At 45.5% G+C, this 21,011-nt stretch overlaps 1 protein-coding gene across 6 annotated transcripts in view; it reads left to right on the top strand.

Annotated features, from left to right (window-relative positions):
* The first annotated feature begins 2,936 nt into the window (after window positions 1–2,936).
* NSF (N-ethylmaleimide sensitive factor, vesicle fusing ATPase) overlaps window positions 2,937–21,011 on the top strand; it is a 54,561-nt gene continuing 36,486 nt past the window's right edge. Inside the window, exons 1-6 of one of the 6 annotated variants that reach the window (XM_085523751.1) lie at window positions 8,637–8,831; window positions 8,906–9,452; window positions 10,267–10,352; window positions 15,198–15,297; window positions 17,161–17,200; window positions 20,691–20,857. In XM_085523751.1, the coding sequence (XP_085379877.1) occupies window positions 10,270–10,352; window positions 15,198–15,297; window positions 17,161–17,200; window positions 20,691–20,857 (390 nt within the window). In that variant the 5' untranslated portion in view covers window positions 8,637–8,831; window positions 8,906–9,452; window positions 10,267–10,269. Of the gene's footprint in view, window positions 3,039–3,225; window positions 3,259–4,088; window positions 4,173–8,636; window positions 8,832–8,905; window positions 9,453–10,266; window positions 10,353–15,197; window positions 15,298–17,160; window positions 17,201–20,690; window positions 20,858–21,011 lie in introns of those variants that run through there. The other 5 variants (XM_015885458.3, XM_015885457.3, XM_015885455.2 and 2 more) reach the window with 5 other exon arrangements.

Genomic DNA, 21,011 nt, shown 5'->3' with positions numbered 1-21,011 from the left:
GCAGAAGAAGCTGAGGGTGAGGCCTCATGGCGGCCACAGCTCCTCAGAGGGAAAGGAGGGCGGCTCTGAGGCCGTGGTTCGATTTAATTACTAACTAAAGTGTTTAAGGTCCGTGGTGTCCTGTCCAGAGCTCTGTGAGGCCCCGTTTGAGCAGGGAGACGGTGTGTCCTGTGCCCCAGCAACCAGTGTGAAGAGAACTGTAGGTGTTGGAAGGGATCCGTGGAGATCATTGAATCCAGCCTGCTGTGCTGGCACAAGTTGGTCGCACAGTGACTTGTGGAATTAAACTCCATAACCGTGAATTATGGGATCCTCTTTTTGCTCTTCAACAGGATGGCGTTTCATCCAGACACACCTTGAACATCTCCAGACAAGGAGACTCCTCAGGATGCCCCTCAGAGCAGCCTGTTCCAGTGCTGTCACCCACCATTTGCTGCCCGTTGTTCTATTGCTGCATACCACCGAGAAGATCCCACCCTTATCAGGTGCCCACACTCTACACAACACACCCCAGGCTTCTCTTTGCCTTCTTGGACACTGCTGGCTCTACCTCCAACCATCAGAACCCTCAGGTCCTCTGCAAAGCTCCTATCCAGCAGCTCAGCCCCCCACCTGTACTGATGCTTCAGCTGTTCTCCCCACATTCAGGACTCTGCATTTCTTCTTGTTGAACCCCATTATGTTTCTCTCTGCCCAGCCCTCCAGGTCCTGCTGAATGGCAGCACAACCTTCTTGTGTCTGAACTGCTCCTCCCAGCTTTGTATTGCCAGCAAACTTGCTGAGGGTGGCCAGAGTTTGAGGTGGGTTTTACACGATTTACATAGTGTTCTGTGTCTTTGAGGCTTCAAGTTCCCTATCAAAACGAGCTGCAGATGATGAGGATCCATCTATCAGGAGATATAAGTGTGTTCACTTTAGGTAGGAAGATGTCAGCCTGGATGTCAGCTGGGGTCTTTGGTGTTATAGGGCTGTCCTGTGGGTTGGGTGCGGGTTGTTGAATGGTCCATAGCAGGATTGTCTCTGTATAGAGGTCATATTTCTTGTCCTTGTTTCTGGAAGAGGCCATAGTGCAGAGAGCTTTGGGGAGCTCAGAGTGGTGAGATATTTTCCCCTCATTGTGCTATTAGGGCAGAGTTCAGCTCTGGGCTGCAGAGCGTGGCACTGAGCTTGTGCAAATAGCATCCTCCTGATGGGGGGGGCTGCCTTGTTAGCACTGAATTGCGACCTGTCTGAGGAGGTTCAATCAATGAATATATCATGGTGTTATCAAAGCCCTGCTCAGGAAGGTGATGTAACAGGCTGCTGATGCAGCTCGTGCCCACAATTGATTTCCAGGCTCCAGCTTTGGAGACAGCATCCAACCTCCCTTTGGAGTCCAGTCACTTCATTGTCTTCCTCCTACAAAGCGAATTCAAGGCAGGAGACCACAATTGGGATTTCATCCTCCCACATAATGTTACACTGGGGGGGATGCAGGGCTGGTCATGTCTCAATGTGAGACATGACCTGGGAGAGCAGCTCTGGGCTTTCAGATCTGCACATACCTCTGATTTGTAGGTCCCCTCCAACCTGAGCCGTTCTGCTATTCAGTGAGTCTGTGATGGTATGGAGATGCTGCTGAAATCCAGATAGATGTCAGTGGGGGATCTTCCCTTGTCTGCTGGCACACCCCATCAAAGAAAGCCCTTATAAAGCAGGTCCTGAAGGATGGCTCCTGTGATATGGGGCTGTGTTGGGGCAGGTTGTAGGGTTGCTTGGGGGTGGGTTGTAGGGTTAGTTGAGGTGGGGTGTGGGGCGGGCTGTAGGGTTAGTTGAGGTGGGGTGTGGGGTGGGCTGTAGGGTTCCTTGGGGTTGGGGTGAGGGGTGGGTTGTAAGATTACTTGAGGTGGGATGTGGGGTGGGTTGTAGGGTTCCTTGATGTGGGATATGGGGTGGGTTGTAGGGTTCCTTGGGGTTGGGCATGGGGCGGGTGGTAGGGTTAGTTGAGGTGGGATGTGGGGCGGGTTGTAGGGTTCCTTTAGGTGGGATGTGGGGCGGGTTGTATGGTTCCTTGGGATGGGATGTGGGGTGGGATGTAGGGTTCCTTGGGGTGGGATATGGGGCGGATTGTAGGGTTCCTGAGGTGGGTTGTAGGGTTCCTTGGGGTGGGATGTGGGGCAGATTGTAGGGTTAGTTGAGGTGGGGTGTGGGGCGGGCTGTAGGGTTCCTTGGGGTGGCTTTTGGGGTGGGTTGTAGGGTTACTTGGGGTGGGATGTGGGGCGGGTTATAGGGTTAGTTGAGGTGGGTTTTGGGGTGGGTTGTAGGGTTCCTTGGGGGTGGGTTGGGTTGTAGGGTTCCTTTAGGTGGGATGTGGGGCTGGTTGTATGGTTTCTTGGGCTGGTATGTGGGGTGGGCTGTCAGGTTGCTTGGGGTGGGGTTTGGGGTGGGTTGTAGGGTTCCTTGGGGGTGGGATATGAGGTGGGTTGTATGGTTCCTGAGGTGGGTTTTGGGGTGGGTTGTATGGTTCCTTGGGGTGGGATGCGGGGCGGGTTGTAGGGTTCCTTGGGGGTGGGGTGGTTGTAGGGTTCCTTTAGGTGGGATGTAGGGTGGGTTGTAGGGTTCCTTTAGGTGGGATGTGGGGAAGGTTGTTGGGTTCCTTGGGGTGGGATATGGGGCAGGTTGTACAGTTCCTGAGGTGGGTTTTGGGGTGGGTTATAGGGTTCCTTTAGGTGGGGTGTGAGGCAGGTTGTAGGGTTCCTTGGGTGTGGGATATGGGGCAGGTTGTAGGGTTCCTTGAGGTGGTTTTGGGGTGGGTTGTAGGGTTACTTGGGGTGGGATATGGGGCGGGTTGTAGGGCTCCTTGAGGTGGTTTTGGGGTGTGTTTGTCACTTTTCTGGCTGTTAAAGGAGACTTTGGGCTCTGAATTTCAGGCCTTGTCCTGCAGGTTGCAGTTGGTGCTGTCAGAGGATGCCATGGACGGCCAACAGGAGGCTTTGCTCCATAAGAATAACACTTTGGGCCCTAAAATAAGACTCCAGGTGTGCAAAATTAGGCATCAGGTGAGCAAACAGTGCTTTTTGTTCCCAAATATGGGCTCTGGGCCCTGAAAATAACACTTCGATGCCCTAATAAAACAGATCCCCCTTACCCTACAAACGGCCGCGCTCAGCCTCGAACCCGCGACCTCTCAGTTCCCGTCCGTTCCTCCCCTTTCTGCGCATGCGCAGCACCTCCCCGTGGCTCTGCGCTGCGGTGTGAGGCGACAAGATGGCGGGGCGGGTAAGTGAGGGGGGGAGAGGGGGATGGTTGTTTCCTGTCCTCTTGCCAGGCTGTGGGATGCTTTACCCCATTACCCCCGGCCTTGTCCTGTCTCTGCTGCCCCTCGCTCGGTGTTGGGGTGGGTTCTCTCAGCCTTCGGGTACCTGAAGGTTGTTGTGGTGATCCCCTTGTGGTTATGGGGAATGGAGATTTGGGGTCCTCGGGGGGGTTCTGTGTGGGCCCCTGTCCCTGTAGGGCCCTCGAGGAGCTCTGTGATCCCCTGCGGGCTGCTGTAGGGTGCTGCGAGGTTCCTCTTGGGTTATAGGGGATTTTAGGGTCCCCTAAGGGTATTGTGGGGGCCCTTTCTACTCTGGGGTTGTAGAGCAGGATTTGGGGCTCCCTGGTGGGATGTGGGGCAGGGCTGTGGGGTTCACTGGGGTGGGATGTGAGACAGTGTGTTGGGTTCCCTGAGGAACCGGTCTGTGGGGTTCCCTGAAATAAGATATGGGGCAGTTTGTAGGGTTCCCCGAGGTGGGATGTGGGGCAGTTCTGTGGGGTTCCCTGAGGCTCTGCTGGGATGTGGGGCAGATCTGTGGGGTTCCTCCTGGCTCCTCATCCCCCTGGGCACTATGAGCATTGAATGTGGGTCCAGATTATGTCGTATTGAAACACATCTGAAGGACCGTGCAGTGATTTTATCGTGAATTTCCTAAAGAGAAATAAATAAATGGAATCCTATTGGTGACTGCTTAGCTAAAATAATCAGCAAAAAGGCCTTAATGTGTAAAGGAATGTGGGATGGCAGCAGGAGGATGATGCAGAGGTCAGGTGAGCAACCAACAGCACACAGTTCAGTGTCACGTTGGATGCTGGTCTGTATAAATAAGGAGCAGTGTGTGGGAGGATGGAGGTGTGTGATATCCCCATTACAACAGGTGAGCCTGCTGCTGATGCTCTCCCCTGCTTAATGTGATTTAAAGATGCTTAAACCTGGAGAATGCATAGAGAGAGCTGCAGTGGCTGCAGGTGGCTCGTGCAGAGATTGCTCTGCCCTGTTCCAGCAAGCATCAAGCTGTTGGTCCTGCACTGTGATTCAGCTCATACTGCATCAGAATGGACAGCTGCATGGACAAGTGGTGTAGGAAGAAAAGCAGAGCTGCGTGGCTGCAGTTATGCAACAGCTGCAACTTGTATAACCCCACCATCATTTTCCTGTGTGCTGTTTGGGATTCGGGGACATCATGATGTGCTGTTCTCATCAACGCAGGGCTGGGAGGCACTGGCTTGTTTGCTTCTTGTATCTGTGGTTGGAAATGATTTTGGTTTCACTCTTTTAATAGCAGATGTTGGTTTACCTTGCAGAACTGTACCACAACCCCTCCAGAAGCATTAGTGATCCGAGCATTGCAGATACCTGTTGAAATCAACTATCAAATAGATAGGAACTGCAAGGAAGGACAGACTGTGGTCCCTCGTGGTACAGAACTCTGTGCTGTTGCTGCTCTGCTCCTTGCAGTGCATCAAAGGGCAGTTTTAGGTGGGATGCTTTGTGAGGCTGAGTCTGAGATTTGTGTTTTGGTCTACATTCTGATTTCTCCTCCTTTTAGCTAACACAGGGGATCATTCTTTGTAGGTGCAGAACCATTTGTCAACTTAGTTCTTTCTTGCAGTGTGGCAGTCATTATTCTATTGCTGACACTTGTAGTGCTTCCAAAGAAATAGGGGAACAGGAGAAAACTGGATTGAAATGTCTTTATCTGAGGTCACTTCTGCAGCTGTGTACCGTGCTTTGCAAAATCACTGCAAGTGTGTTGTTCTGCTTTACAGAAATCCACGATGGATTATTTGGAATAAAATAGTCGGCCATCAGGGTGTGTTTGTGGGTGTGGGGTGTTTGTGGGTATGGGGTCTGGCCTTGTCATCTATGATTGATTTGCTGCTTGGCTTAGTGTTGCAGGAACAGCATCCCCAAACCTTGATAGTTAAAAAGCAACAGGGAAATATCAGTGTGATACTAAGGAGAATCTCTGCCCTTTACTGGATGCGGAGGGGGACGTGACCATTGTGGATTAGGAAAAGGCTGGGGTTCTCAGTGCCTTCTTTATATCTGTCTGTAATGGTCAGACCAGTTCTCTACTCCCTGATTTGGAGGTCTGGGATGGGGAGCAGAATAAATCCCCCATGATTCAGACCTGCTGCTCCACCTGCACCACCACAGTCTGTGGGGCTGGATGGGATCCACCCATGGGTGCTGAGGGAGCTGGTGGCGGTTGAGTGGGCAGTACTGGTGGTGGGTGGATGGTTGAACTGATAGTCTTAGTGGTTTTTTTCAACCTTAATAATTCTATGATTCTGACCACTCCCAACAACCTCAGTACCAGAGAATATCAATTCTTTTCTCACCGCAGGCAGCCAGGACCTTCATTAAGAATTTCCCTTCTCTGCTCAGGGGATGCAGCAAGATCTTCTTATCCTTGGTTCTAGCAGGTCATTTAGGAAAGGATCCTGTTTGGGAGATGCCTTGAGATGTAGCTTGGAGTGAGTTCATGCTGTCATAAAATCAGCTCTGCTCGAGCCTGCAGAAATCCAGTCCTTAGGAAGCAGCTAAATATACATTTTGCTGAGATGCCCATCGGGCAGGACAGGGTTTTCAGTCAAATAAAATTATTGATGTCGCTATGGCTGATAGAAAAGCCTTCTTAACAAATCCTGTCATTGTGAGCTGCAGCCATCTGATGCTGCATCTCATTTAAATCCAGGCAGAACTTCAGGCTCTCTGACCCTGCTGCAGTGCTGGAACGCTCTTTCATGTCTATGTAGGACAGATAGTTCAGAAGGGCCAAGTGTGAGCTGTGCAGGAAGATAGAGCGCGTTGCTCTGCCCTCCTGGGATGCAATAAAGCAATGACCTTCTGCCACAAAATCTGGAGTAAGTTATGCCCTCAAGTTGTATCTAGTTATTTCCTTCTGCTGGTGAGGTGCTGGGTCTGGAACGTGGGCTGCTTATAATTGGGTGCAGCAGTCAGTGTCCTGGAATAATTAGTGCTGGTGCAGCCCATCAGGTTGGGGGGGTGTGTGTGGATAAGCGAGGGGTGGCAGCACCTGGAGCCAATTCCAAATGAAAAGGGTGTTTTTGACCTTATTGAGTATTTTTTTTTCCTGAACAAATAATAAGAAATGTGTGTCCAGGTGTCGTCCTCATTTACTTTTTAATCTGATAAACGTCTCAGTCTTGAAACTCTGATCTGTTTTGAATAACACTGCAAAGTAATGGATAGAGTGCATCCAAGACCCTAAAGCCACGTGTACCCAGTGAAACAGCATTGCAGTCACTAAACTCCCTGCAGAGCTGAACGTGTTGGGCTGTAAGCTTTACAAACAAAGTGAGAGCAGTCACCACCCTGCTAATAAATACAGCCTCTCCTTGCTGGGCTTGCCACTTCTGTGGCAATAAAATGGTTTTTTTGGGGGGAAAGGGAAGTAATTTCCTTAGAAATTGACTCTGTCTTGACCCTTCTGTCTTGACTCTGCATGGAGGCATGTCCGTGTCCTTGCAAAAAAAGGCAATGCTGATCCCAAGATCTTCACTTTCCTCTCTTAACAGGAGAAGAAAATTGCTATTTATGAGCTTTTTGTATAGAGAGAATGCAGCTTCTCCCCACCCAGAACCAGAGCTCCCAGCAGACAGAGGGTACATGGAGCAGACAGAAGGGCCTCCTGAGCTGCAATTCTGAAAGCTTTATTTTTTTGTGACGTCCAGGAAAACCTTCAGCAAACTGTGAACTACTTTAATGATTCGTCTTCGCTTTTAATTTTAGAAGTGCAGCATTTAGGGCATCTGTTGCTGAGTGTGTTCCCTGCTAAATGTGTGCCTCAGGGGATCAGCAAATAGCTCACGTGCGTGCACTGCCATGGCTGCTAATTGGTATCTCTGCAAACTAGAAGTTTGCACTAATTTAGTAAAATTTGAGTGCTGTGTCTTCTTATCAACTAAAGCTTTACTTTTTGCTCGCTTGTTTTTGCTTTATAATTGCAATCTGCAGAGATCTGCAGTGACTCCTTAGGCTGTGTCTTCCATTAAGGGAGCCGCAGTCATTTGCCTTTGCAGGTGCTCAGGGTATGTTTTCAACTGAACCACGTTCTGTTCTTAGAGGTGTGATGGGTCACTGATGATGCCCATACAGGGTGTTACAGAGGTTAAAAAACCCATCAGCTCTGACACTGAGGGCTGTCTATTCCCCTATAGGCTGTGGTAGAAACGGGGCTGCTGCGGTGATTTCAGAACTGTTAGGTCAGGAAGGTTAGACCGCTGTTCGTATCTAAAGCTGTAGATTAAATGTTTACAAATTCTGGTTATGCTGAGATGGTGACTGTGCTCGGAACGTGTGCTGCCAGCCTTGTTCTGGCCTCAGTGCTCACCCGTAGGGTCTGTGAATCACAGGCTGCTGCAGAAACTGTTTCGAGGGCAGCTCATAGTTATCTCAGCAAGAACAGAGCAGAAGGATGCCCTGTGGAAGGACTTGGTTGGCCGCTGTGTTTTCAAGCATTCCGTGCTCTGATGTGGTTCAGGAGAAGGTATGCAATAATCCTGGTGGCCTGGATTACTCCTGGTGCAGCTGTGTGTGGTTGTGGTCACAGAAGGAGAATGCTTTCTCTATGGACTTTCCTGTGCTGGAAGATCATCTTTTGTGTCCTTCTCCCAGGCCATTGCTGACCCAGCTCTGCTCAGCTCATCATCCTGCACGCTGTGCTGGTGTTTGCCATCTGTGTGCAGCAGTCTCCTGCTGCCTGTGCTTCCCCTCTTCATTTATTCTCACTTCTTTCCTCAGGTTCAGTTGCCACTCAATCCATTGGCACAAACTGTGCTGGGCACGATGCTTCATGCATGTCTGCTTTGCAGAAGCAGTGCAGAAAGCAAAAGCTGCCTGGGCTGTAGTAGCTGCTTGATAATCTCCTGGGTAGGATTAGGAAATTAAATGAGTTAAGCTGTTCCAAATGAAGAGTGTCTTTGCCTTACCGTGTAATGTTTTAGCTCTTACATTCAGCTGACAGGTAGCAGTGTGCTTCTATTGTGTACCACCAATGAATCTCTCGTGGGGTTTCAGTAATGGGAGACGTGTTTTTCTTCAGCTTCCTCTGTCATCAGCCTTACAGTTCACAAACATTAACCATACTGTTATACTTGGTGCTCAGTATTCTGCAGTACTGCAAAGATTTCAGGGTTCATTCTCTTTCTAAGTGAGTGCAGGGCTTTGCTTTTGCCTTTTATTAGGATGCTGGTCTTGAAATTCAGGCTGAGAATGGGTGTTTTTACGTGTGGATGAAAATACCCAAATAGCATTTCATTTTGAGCTGAGCTCTCCAAAGCGCAGGATGATTCAATGTTGTATTTTATTGCAGGAAAACAGGAATCCGTGGAACTTGGGAATGAAAAAAAAAACAACCCTCTCTGATATTGAGGACGTGATGGTGTTTTATTGTTGTGGAGCTATTTGTTAGCTTTATATGCCAAGATCACTGAGCATGGCACTGATTTTCATGCCCTGGTGCTGGATTCTCGCATTGTACATCAGTATTAGAGGAATAAATCCAAGGGTGAGGTCCTTCACGTTTGTCCCTCCTTGTGACATTTATCACAAGTGCATCACACTGTCTCCTTTCTCTCTTAGCAAACAGGGGCTGCTGGTGTGGATGCAGATTTAGGAGCAGTACTGCAGTGTTGGAGCTGCATGATGGATTTCTTTGGCTCTAGGAAGGAGACACAGAGAACATGGAGTCACCTCCTGAGAGGTCTTCTGTCCTTGGAGTCTCGTCCTTGGATAAATCAGGGCAGCTTCTTTTATTCCTTTAAGCTTAAGTAGCATTTGAAACCCCAAATGTGGGCAGTGGGATGGCTGGCACGGTGCTGCTGCAGGGGGAGCTGCATTTCCCCACACCCCTATCACATTGTACAGCTTGGCAAAGAAGCACGTTGTGCTGGGTTTGCAGTGCATCTCTTCATGTTCTGCATTTCCTTACAGCAAAGCAAGCACATTCCCAAAAGCAGACAGAAATAACCCAGAGGAGCAGCGCTCACAGTTCGTGTAGGAAGGATTAAAAATGCATTTGAGGACTCGTGCTGTAAAGAGTCTTAATCCAGGAGCTCTGTGTGTGGTTTTGTCCAGAAATATCCTACCTGCTGCATTGCTCTCAGCAAACTGAGGAACTGATAACCTGGTGAATAACCCTGTTTGAAATGTGACGTGCTTTACCAGTGTGTGTTGGATGTCCACTAAAGTCCATTATTACGAGAATATTTAATTAAATTTCTCACTACTCTTCAGATTTGGGTAGATAAAATTGTTTTTAAGACTGAAACCAGAATGTAGCTCTGTTGTCACATGTGTCAAGGGCAGTTAAGCATTATAAAATAAGGAATAAATCCATTTCCAAGTAGCTGTGGCTCTAGAGAAATCACACTGTTAGCTGAAAAGCTGCTCCAATGAGATGAATTCACTGTGGTTCTTTTCTCATGTGGCTCAGAGTTATGGGGTGTGATGGGCTGGGTGCTGTGTGTGATGCTAACTCATGGGAAGTCATCCAGATAAGCATATTGGGTTTTAAGCATGTCATAAGAGAAAATACTTGGAATTGTCAGTGTCAACTTATTGCTAATGGCAAATGGTTGCTCTGGCTGCAAAATTGAGTCTGACAAAGAAAAGAGTTGGGTTTGGAGTCTGAAAATAGTATCGTGCAGGGTCATATTTAGCTTGGCTCTGAATTACAGCTTTCAGTCTGTGTCTGGCCATAGGGGTATCGTGCCTTCTTCATCACTTTCTACATTTCTAGAGGCATTCTAGACAGAGGTTTTGGATACAGTCGTCTTTGTTGATTAGAAGAGTTTGGAGAAACCAATGGAGAGAAGAGCACATCAGTGGCAACGGACTGTGCTCTCATGGGACTTAATTTCTTACGGGCTTACAGAAGTTATGAGACATAAAGGAGAAATATGGTTTGATTTGATGTATTCTCTCACCTCTCTCTTTCGTAGCCTATGCAAGCAGCACGATGCCCCACTGATGAGCTGTCATTAACGAACTGTGCTGTGGTGAATGATGCAGACTTCCCATCTGGACAGTAAGTGTGTCTTTCAACTTTTAACCAAAAAGGAATTGTTTTCACAGCTTGAGTAGAGGTGGAATTGAATTTCAGATACAGTAGGTTAATTAAAAATTGTGTGTCTTTAGAGACCAGAACTTCAGATGTGCTTTCTCAGAACTGGAGATACTCAAAAATGGTAATTTTTTCTCAGAAATACTTCAGCAGCTCTCAAGCTAGAAATAATTATAAACACTTTTTAATGCAGGAACTCGGGCCCTTTTTCATCTTCTTTTTTTTCTTTTTTTTTTTTTTTTTAGTTGGTCCTGTTACATAGTTGAGATAATTTTCAGCTAGATTGGTATCATTTAATTGTGTTACTGGGGGCACTTTCACGTCACATTGGAGTACTGAGCAGTGTCAGTGGAAACCACCTCTGCTTCTAGAGATTTTCATGCATGACAACAACAGGGCAGGACAACCAGAGTGTGGGCACAATTTGGTTACTTTAATTACAAATCTGTGCAGCTGAATCGATTTGATTTGTCTGAGAAGGGCAAAACTTGTTTAAAACTAATTTTTTTTTTTTTTTTTAATGGAAATCACTGTTAAGAAATGATACTGAATGATATCCTTAGAGCTCAGCTAAATTCTGCTAAGGATGGAGAATGAATGGTCCTGAAGGCAGGGTGGGAGGTGGCAGTGTTTCAGGACTTGGCTCTGTTTGTGCTGTTCTGTCACCCTGGAGAGCTCCTGCACTGCACCTTCAGTGCCAAAGAACCATCAGAACCCAAACCACCTCTCCCTCCGCCCCCAAACCAGGAAAACAGTTAGCATTGGAAGCAGGTGGTGTTGTCTGCTTGGATGTGATCTCTTTCCTTTCAGTCTGAGAACACTTTCATTGCATTTGTTGAAATATATAGGCAACAGTACACTGGGACTTGCTTAGGAGCCTCCTATTTGTAGAAACTGGGGCTTACAAAGCAGGCAGCATATGTTTGACTGTGAACAAATGCTATAAATTGTTTTGAAAAGTAAAAGGCTGCAGTATAAATGTCTCAGTGTTCAGCTAGCACTGAAAGATGTAGTCATTCTGCTGCATTGCAGATGCACTGAGCAAGACCATCCCTATGATCTGCTGCAGCAATGTGTGTGCTGTCAGCAGTTCTGGTTTGTACTGCCCCAGTCATGATTGGATGCAGGGATTTTTTTTGTTAACTTTTACAGGTTTTAGCTTTGACTCTTACATTTGGTTCTTGTGGTCAAGAGCTGGGACCTCGACTGTAGATTAGTGAGATTGTTTAGCTCCAAGCTGCCACCATAGGTCTTTTCATGCTTCGTTTTCCACACTCTGTGTTGGAGAAGTATGAATCATGATTTTATGATGCATGAGTTCATGGGATGAGGTACATTGTTGTGGTTGGTTTGATAAGTGACACTGTGACATGCTGCTGTCCCATGGGTGTCTGACCTTTTGGCTTACCTGGGCCATGCTGAGTGAATAAAACTGCCTTGGGCTGCATGTAAAATACATAATACAATTTATGTATGTAAGTAACAAAACTTATTTTTTTTTCATGTTTTAGTAAAAAAAAAAAAAAAAAAAAAGGAGCAAGAAAGACATAAAACTAGTGGGATATGTGACTTTTTTTTTCTGGTTCTATAGAAGTGAGTGCAATTCTTAGTGAGTTCTCTACTCATCAGAGTTTTCTGATGAAATTTTAATCTTCTTGTGACTCATCCTTCGAGAACAGATGTTCACAATGTACATAGAGCCAAAAAGCGATGACATGAGTAAGGCTTGTGGTCATTCTCTCAATTATAGGTTCCAGGGTCCTTTTTCAAGGACCCAGCCCCTCAGTTTGGGGTTCAGTCATTCTCAGGGTCCATTGTAGGGTCCAGAGCCTCATTTTAAGAATCAGGATTTCCTTTTTATGGCACAAACAATCTCTTAAAGCTTTAAACTCTCTCTCTTGGTGTCTAGAAAGTGCAGTCCATTTTACAAGCTACAGTCTCATGATTAAGCACCAAACCCTTCCTTTCAGAGCCTAGTGTCTATACTTAGGATCTGAAGATAGTTTTATCACCTTCAGCCCGATTTTTTCAGACCTGGAGCCTTATTTTGAGGCCCAAAGTGTTATTTTTAGGTGTCAAAGCCTCCTCTTGGGTGTCCGTGGTATTCTCTGACAGGACAAACTTCATTTTAGGGGCCTGAATTTAGAACCCAGAGACTCTTTTAATGGTCAGCCCCTCTCCCACCCATCAACCACTACCTTATGTGAAGGCTCAAAGCTTTATTTCAATGCTGAAAGCCTCCTTTACAGTGCACAAAGGCACATGCCAGGAGCCAAAGATGCTTTTGGGAATCAAATGCCTATTTTAAGAGATCAGAACACTACTTTAGGATGTAGCCCCTGAGCTGGAGGGTCCAAAGCCCGATTTTTGGAAGATTCAAAGCCTCCTATCAAGGTCCAAACCCACCCTCTGTAGAGCATAAGCCCTCTTTTTCCAGTGTGAAGCATTCTAGTAGTGTTTTATTGCCCAAAGCTTCCTTCTGTAGGCCATATTGACAGTTGGACTTAATGATCATAAGGTTTTTTTCTTATCTAAATGATTCTGTGTTCCTAAGGTGAGGTTGTGAGCAGGTGCCTCCTGGATCCTTAACGTACCTTTGCAAAGACGTGTAAGGTATCCTCTCCTGCACAAGTACTATGCTTTTTCTTCACCAACATAACACTAACCCATGTATCCATTAGCCTTTATATATTATAGTTTCTATTGTGCTGGCCAGAAGACTTACTAGCTGATAGTTTCCTGGGTCAGTTCTTGAGCCCTTCCTAATAGCTGGCATTACAACTGTACTTTGGTGCTGATAGTTTCAAGCAAGATTTTGCATGGGGATTACTGCAGCAGTCTCATCTGGCAGAGCTCTTGGGAAATATCTGATGACTCGTTGCTCCTTTAGTTTGGTACTAAGCAGAAGCAATTAAAGAGATTGAGGTTTTCCCCTTGTGTCTCTATGAGCTCTCCAAGCTTCCTCCTGGTGAACATTGGTATCAGAAAGTACGTTTTATTTTTCCTGCTGTTGCCATATTTTGGATATTCTCCTTAATGCTTCAGTTGCTTGAAGCCTCTGGAATTCTTTCTTCTGCTGTCCTTGAAAAGAATCATAGGATTGTTAAGGCTGGAAAGACCAGTAAGATCATCCAGTCTGACTGTCAGTCCCTGCCTGTGACAGCTGTCCTTGTAGAATGGCAGGATTTGACCTTTTCTAATCTTATCACTTGGCTATAATTTTTCAGAAAGTTGATTTTCGTCCTCCCCATCCTTTGACTGCAGTGCCATCAATCTGGAGGAGTTTTCCACAAGTGGAACGCTCAAACGTAATAGCTGTAATTTGTTTCTTTGTGGGTATTTCCCTTGCAGTGCTGCTGCATGGGTTGTTCCTCCCCAGCTGCAGGATGTGGCGTTTCTATTTGTTGGGCTTGATGGGATTTGTGCCAGCCCATGTCTCCAGCCTGCAGAAATGCTTCTGGATGGCCTCACAGTCATCACATGAATCAGCATCAGCCTGTCACTAACGAAGCATTTATTCAGTATTGTCCCCAACATGGGGGCTGTGACTGGTGGCTGAAGGTGGGATGGTGGGGCCAGGATCTCCCTTTGTCTATCCATGTTGACTATTCTCAGTTGTTTTCTTGTCCTTTAATAGATTTGTCATCCAGGATTACTTGCTCCATCACCTTCCTAGGCCTAAGGTGAGGCTGAGCAGCCCGTGGTTCCTTGGATCCTTCTTGAATGTGGAATTAACATCCACTTGTTTACAGGGAGCAAGGCTCTGGATTTCTGCTTGGGGCAGGAATAAATGGAAGTGTGCACGTTTCTGCAGTGGGGTTTTAGGCAGCTCATGGATAATTCAGGGCCAGAACTGGTAAAGAATCAAACCGCTTGTCCACCTGACTGAGAAGATATGTAGTAAAATGCTTCTGCTGTGGGTGTGTAAGCAGTGATTAGCAGTGTCTTGTCACCTTGGCTATGCAGGCCATGCATTTCGTCTACTTTCAGAGGGCTGTATGTTCTTTCTTCGCATGTAGCTGAAACTGTAATGCAAACCCAATGCAGCCAAAATAGATGTCCCTGTTCGTTGCAGGGGAGTTGAACTAGATGACCTTTAAGGGTCCCTTCCACCTCAAATGATTCTATGTGCAGCACATCTGCTGTTCCAATTCAGTGCTCCTATTTTTGGTCTTCAGATCTTGAGCAAGTTCCAAGCGAATCCGTAGGTCATGAGCAAACTGGAGGAGCAGCTGCAGTGCTCCTCTGATTTTATTTCTTGGACTGGAATTCCTTCTGTTTTACTGCAGTCAAACTTCTGAACAATATGCTAAGATTCGTTTATATTATTTCTTTTATCATCTATCTCATTTGGGGATTACTCTTTATTGGAGTTAAAGACTGCAGTTTTGATCTGACATACTTGTGATGTGAAAGTGGTATTGATTTTATGTCTTTGTGGTTATAGTTTGGTTCTGTTATGTCAGTACTGTGCAATTCCTGAAGCAAAGAGCTGCTTTTGGGGAAATTTAAATTGCAGTTATGTTTTGCATTTGGGCTTTGAGATCATGTTGTATTCACTGTAGGTGTCGGACACCTATGTGCCAGCATTGTGGCATAGGTTTGAAGTGCAGAATTCCTTTCAGAGCCCTTTCCATAGAATGACTTGGGTTGGTAGGGACCTTAAAGACCATCCAGTTCACCGTATATCTGAAGTCCTCTTTGGTTTTTGTTACAGGTATGGGCTGGCTTGTTTCTTTTTAATTCTCAAAGGCGTGGGAGCAATGCATATGGGTAAATGTTGGAGTAAAATCCTGTTCTCTCTTCTAGACACGTTGTTGTGAAGACTTCTCCCAACCACAAATACATCTTCACACTGAGGACACATCCCTCTGTTGTTCCTGGCAACATCGCCTTCAGCTTGCCCCAGGTATAAAGCCTTTCAAGAAAGAAACCATAAGCAACATCTCCCCTTGTTTGTGAATTTGTAGCATTCTCTGGTTTTCCTCTGTTTTAGAGCATTTTCTTTGTTGTGTTGCAGGAAGATTCCTCATTTATTATGTTCATCATTAATATTTCTAGAGGAGATGCACAATTAAATGCATAAAATAGATGTAACTATTCACTCGGTCTTAATTAAGTCAAGCTACTGCATGTTAAATGATGCTTAGGGTAAATAATGGATACAATTAACTCCTCAGTAGGAAAATTAGTCTTTAACTGACACAGTGAGTTGCAACGCATAGAACTGCAAGAACTGGGGTCACTGATTTATTGCTTTTATATTTGCCTACTGGTAACCAGTCAAGCAGCAGAGTCCTTGAGATCTGAGTACAAGGCTTTATTCCTCAACAGATGACTTGGCACAGTCCCTAAAAGTACTTATTTTTTCTTCTTGATGGGTTGTTCATATTTGTCCGGATGAGTGGGAAGTTACTGTCTGTACAGTTATGATTTAACCTGCCAAGGCTGAAAAACAGTTATCAATAGAAGATACTTGTATCACAGGGCTGAAATGGATGCATTCACTGTTGAGTGGTCACTTTTATAGATTGCAGTAGCTATTGTAGGTCTGGGGAAGCTCTCCTGATAAGAATTAAGTCGTGTGGTACTTCAGATGAAGGTGGGTTTTTTAGGATATCTTTTTGCTGGGGAACTGTGATGTCAGGGGAAAGGAAGGATTCTTCCTGGTCATGCAGATGAATGGTGGAAACTGTAAAGAATGAGACAGAATGTGGAAACGTGGTTTATTTTCACTTGCTTGGAAATACCAAAGTATACGTAAACTTCCTGTCCAGGGCTTTCATTTCTGAGGCTTGATCCCTCATATACCAAGGGAATTCTTTCCTTATCTCTAATTCTAGTTTGGATCCATGAAGATATTGAGGAGGGAGTTCAGGGGGAAATTTTCATTTTTGGAAAAGGTCATTGATCCTTCCAGGATAAAAAGCCAAACATAATTGTCCACAAAGCAAAGCATTTCAAGTGCAATTTTACCACAGCTTTGTGTAATGATACTTACATACTTGTGTGATTCACTCCTCTCTAAGGTTGAGGTATTTAGGAGATGGTGGGTATTGCCTAGTCTGAATAGCGGGCTGTAGGTACACAATAGCTGATCTGTGTCAGAAGGACTCTTCACTGGAAAAACACTGTTTTTGCAATTATTAAGCAATAACTTTTGACACTTTAAAGGTCATAGATTTTTCACATCTCATATTAGTGAACCATTTCTTATTTCTCATGCAGTTCTGTGCTGCACAAAGCTTCTTCAAGGCATTTGAAGGAAGCCAATGGGCTTGAAAAATTCCCTTCTTAGTAATTACCTGGACAAGTTTTAATCACTTCAAGTTTTAATGTAACTTCAAGCACATTGTAACAATTTCCTGCAACTATTGTCCACATTTAAGCTACTAAATAATCAGGAAAAACCGTTCTTGCCCATTGCATTACTGTGAATAGTACCTGACCTTTAGTAGAAAAGGAGCAGAATGGGGGGGAAAAAACCCAACAAATATCACCAAACACATGCAGTGTGATAACTTTGGTGATAACTGGGGTGATTAGTAATATGTGGGAAGTTGGTCAGAATTACTTCCCAAGGTTGGAAATCGGGGTTATTAATAGAACTGATTGACTTGCTGTTAATTTTGTGGTCTTCATCCAGGTCTGCCCTCTTTTTCTTAAGGTTTTTATGGTGGGGAGCTAAGGGCTGTGTTTTTTAAAGTAAATTTTTAGTAGTTGTGTTCTATTGAAGGACAGGCTTTCTTAAATTTCTGTCTTATTTTTACAGAGAAAATGGGCTGGACTTTCCATAGGACAAGAGATAGACGGTAAGTCAGACAGCAGCACGATGCTGACGTATAAGAAATGAGTTCCATGTTTCTGTGCTGAAGTGAAACTGAATTGGAAAACCCCACACCTTCAACACTTCTTCAAGTAATACGGAACCCCCATTTCTGAGATGAACTGTTCTCATATTTGCTGGTTTCCTGTCTGCTAACATTTTCAAAACCACTGGGATATTTTGTCCACACCTGAGTGTGAACATGGAACATGTTGTCTGTCCTTGTGGCTTTGGAGAACATGATTGTCATTGTCTGGGTGTCTCACTGTGTTCATTGCTCAGCTCTTGGACACACCATCTGTAAGAAATCTACAGCTTCTTGCTTTCCCTCCCCTTTTGACAAGATTTTTCCCTGTTAAACGGTGCATTTCTACTTTATGCTATAAGGCCAATTTTGACAAGAGGTGAAGGATTCTGCATTTCGATGAAGGGTAGGAGATGCGTCTTGAGTTCTTGCAGACTGTTTATACTCTACTGTTCAAATAAATGGAGCCTTTTGAGCCACTGTCAGTGTTCAGAGACTGATTTGCATCTCTCAGCTTGTATTCTCTTTCATTTGCTCCTACTGCCTTTCACCTCTACCTGTGAGTGCCTGAACAGCTGGCATCACTGTTGGCTGGAGGTGCTGCCCTTTGGTCTGTCTGTAGCTTCTGGAGTATTGCCAAACTCCTGGCAGCAGCTGCTGTTATGGGAAAGTCTCCACTTTCTTTGCAGCATTGATGAAGGTACTGGATTATACCCATTCTGTCGACCATCAGGAATTACATGTGTGCTCACGAGGGCTGCTGTCTCATGCTTTTCTTTGATAAGATAGTTGTGATGAAGCCCAATCTTTAGCTGGTCACCTTCCCAGCTGCTTTGATCTCAGAAGTCTGTGGGGAAGGATCGTTACTTGCAGGAGAAGTCTGAAGTCTTTGTGCATTTTCCTCTGTAGTGACAAGTAGGAGGGGGTGTGTTTGCCTCTATCCACAACAAATGCTTTTTAGTACTAACATTATTTGGAGAATGACTTGCTAATATTTAGCACCATCAGTTGTTGGGGGTGATTTGTGACTGTGCTTATTCTAGATGCTGCTAAAAACTTAATGCCTTGAGAATGTACATCTAAAAAAAAGCCAGTTGAAGTAATTTCATGCAGAGTGACTAAATGTCATATGACTGCCTGCAGAGAATAAAGGATTTGCAAAGCTATTCTACGGATCAGGAGATATATTCATAAAACGAGTGACTCACCAGGGCTCCCTTTTTGTCTTGTTCCCCTGGTAATATGAAAACACCTTTAAATATCAGTCTAAAATGGAGTCTTGCACACAGTGGTACAGTGATGTTGAGCTCTATCAGGCTCCTGGGGCTATGGTAAAGGTTTTCCAGGTGAGTGAATCTTGCAACTTTGCCTTTGGTCAGAGGGTGATTTGATGCTGAGTTCCTTACTGGCATCTAGCAGAAGTCTCAGGATTTGCCTGGAGCCATACCATTGCCAAGGGGCTTGGCAGCAAATAGGAGATTGTGTGAGAAATGCATTTCCCTTATTCAATTCCTACTGCTTTATATTAGCTGTGGCTTCTGTATCAGACAAAGTTTCTTCTCTAGATTCAATGCAAACCTAGAATCATAGAATGGCTTAGGTTGGGGGGTCCTCAAAGGTCATCAATTTCCATCCTTCTGCTATGAGAAGGGTTGCCAGCCACCAGATCAGGCTGCCCTGGGTCCCACCCCAACCTGGCTGTGAATGCCTCCGCAGCTTCTCTGGGTGGCCTGTTCCATTGCCTCACCACCCTCTGAATAAATAATTTCTTCCTAACATCTGACCTAAATCTACCTTCTTTTAGTTTAAAGCTATTCTGCCTGGTCCTGTCATTATCTGCTGGTGCCAAAAGTTGCTGTACCTCCTGTTTGTAAGTTTTGTTCAATACTGTAAGGCCGCTGTGAGGTCACCCTGGAGCCTTCTCTTCTCCAAGGTAAATAAGCCCATCTCTCTCGAGCTTTCTTCAAGGAGAGGTGCTTCAGCATTTGTTCATCTTCACAGTCATCCTCTGGACCTGCTCCAACAGCTCAGCATCTTTCATGTACTGGGGGCTGCAGGCTTGGACATAATCCTCCAGTTGGGGCCTCGCTAGAGCAGAGGAGGGCAGGCACCTCCTCTCCCTGCTGCCACCTCTCTGCTGATGCAGCCTGGAATGCTGTTGGCCTTATGGGCTGTGCAGGTATGTGCTGCTGGCTCATGTGCAGCTCTTTGTCCACTTGAATCTCCAAGTCTTTCTCTGCAGGGCTGCTCTCAAGCTCTTCTCCCAGTCTGGACTCCTATCTGGGATTGTCCCCGTCCAGCACCCTGAACTTGGCCTTGTTGAATCTCACAAGGTTCTTGTGTGCCCAGTTTTTGAGCCTGGATGGCGTACCTTCCTTCTGTGGCACCAGCTGCACCTCTCAGCTCAGTGCTGTCTGCAGATTGCTGAGGGTACACTCAATCCCATTGTCTGTGTCCCTGATAAAGGTGTTGAAGAGCACTGCTCCTAGGTGGACACCTGGAGGGCTCTGCTGATCACCACCTCCACTCGGACAAAGCCATCCAGCCAACTCTTTATCCACTGAGCAGTGCAACCTTCAAACCCGTCTCTCTCCAACTCAGGGATAAGAACATAGTGTGGGACTGTGCCAAAGGCCTTGCACAAACAGGTGACATCAGTTGCCCTTTGTCTGCTGATGCCATCGCTCTACCATAGAAGGCCTCCAGACAGGTCAGGCATGGTCTGCCCTTTGTGAAGCCATGCTGGCTGTCACTTCATTCTTCTGCTTCTGTCCTTTTGCTTTAGTCTCGTTTAGGAGTTACTTGGGCAGTTTGCTCTGTGAGATCCTGTGTTTCCAATCAACTGTGTCGAGGCAGTAGCTCTGAAATTGTGATTCATGCTTTTTGTTTTCTGTCCTACTTCTAGTAGCATCAGCCCTGAGTTTTGGTGTGAGATAGGTGAGACCTGTTGTAGATGATGCTTCATTCTGATCTGTGATAAATCATGTGTAGGTTCAAGTGCAGTAATATAGTTTAATGTTTCTGTTACCTTGTCTGGAGAAGAGCTAGTCGATATGTTGAAAAAAGTGACTTCTGGTAGGTGGTTTTTCAGGCTTAACGTGTTTCCTTTGAGCTTTCTGAAGTCATTCTCCAAAGCTGCAGGCATTGAGGAAGCTATTGTGGTGCTACCGTTCTCCACTGTCCTCTTTCCTTAGGCTTGTGTGGTGTTTGAGCTGTTTTAAAGGATGTTATTTAAAGGACATTATTGAAGAAAAGCAGGATTTTCAGCAGAGGTACACTTGCTCTGTTTTTGATATTATAGCGAAAGAAGGAGCAAAGGGAAATAAAGTTTTCTATTAGAAATAGGGTATTCAATTTCATGGAATATTCAGAATGGAAGAATGTGTGTTGCGAAACAGCATGTTTAATCAGTTATGCATTCTGAAATGTTTCCTTTTTTTTTTTTTTCCAGTTTCCCTGTACACTTTTGACAAGTCTAAGCAGTGTATTGGCACGATGACGATCGAGATAGACTTTCTGCAGAAGAAGAGCATTGACTCCAACCCGTATGACACAGACAAGATGGCTGCTGAGTTCATCCAGCAGTTCAACAGCCAGGCCTTCTCTGTAGGGCAGCAGGTGTGCTTTGGTTTTGTATGTCATATTCTGAAGGATGACAACTAAAATGAATGCTTATGTAAAGAATAATATCTAAATAATGAGATATTAGCTGCAGGGGACAACAGGCAGTTGTGTATTGTGTGAATGTGGTCTTCACAACGCGTTTAACAAT

Source organism: Coturnix japonica, chromosome 24 (genome assembly GCF_054131305.1).
Source record: "Coturnix japonica strain WE chromosome 24, WE-NBRP24, whole genome shotgun sequence".
NCBI classification, from domain to species: Eukaryota; Metazoa; Chordata; class Aves; order Galliformes; family Phasianidae; genus Coturnix; species Coturnix japonica.
Note: the sequence above shows the minus strand (reverse complement) of the source record. Positions and strands in the feature narration are given on the sequence as shown.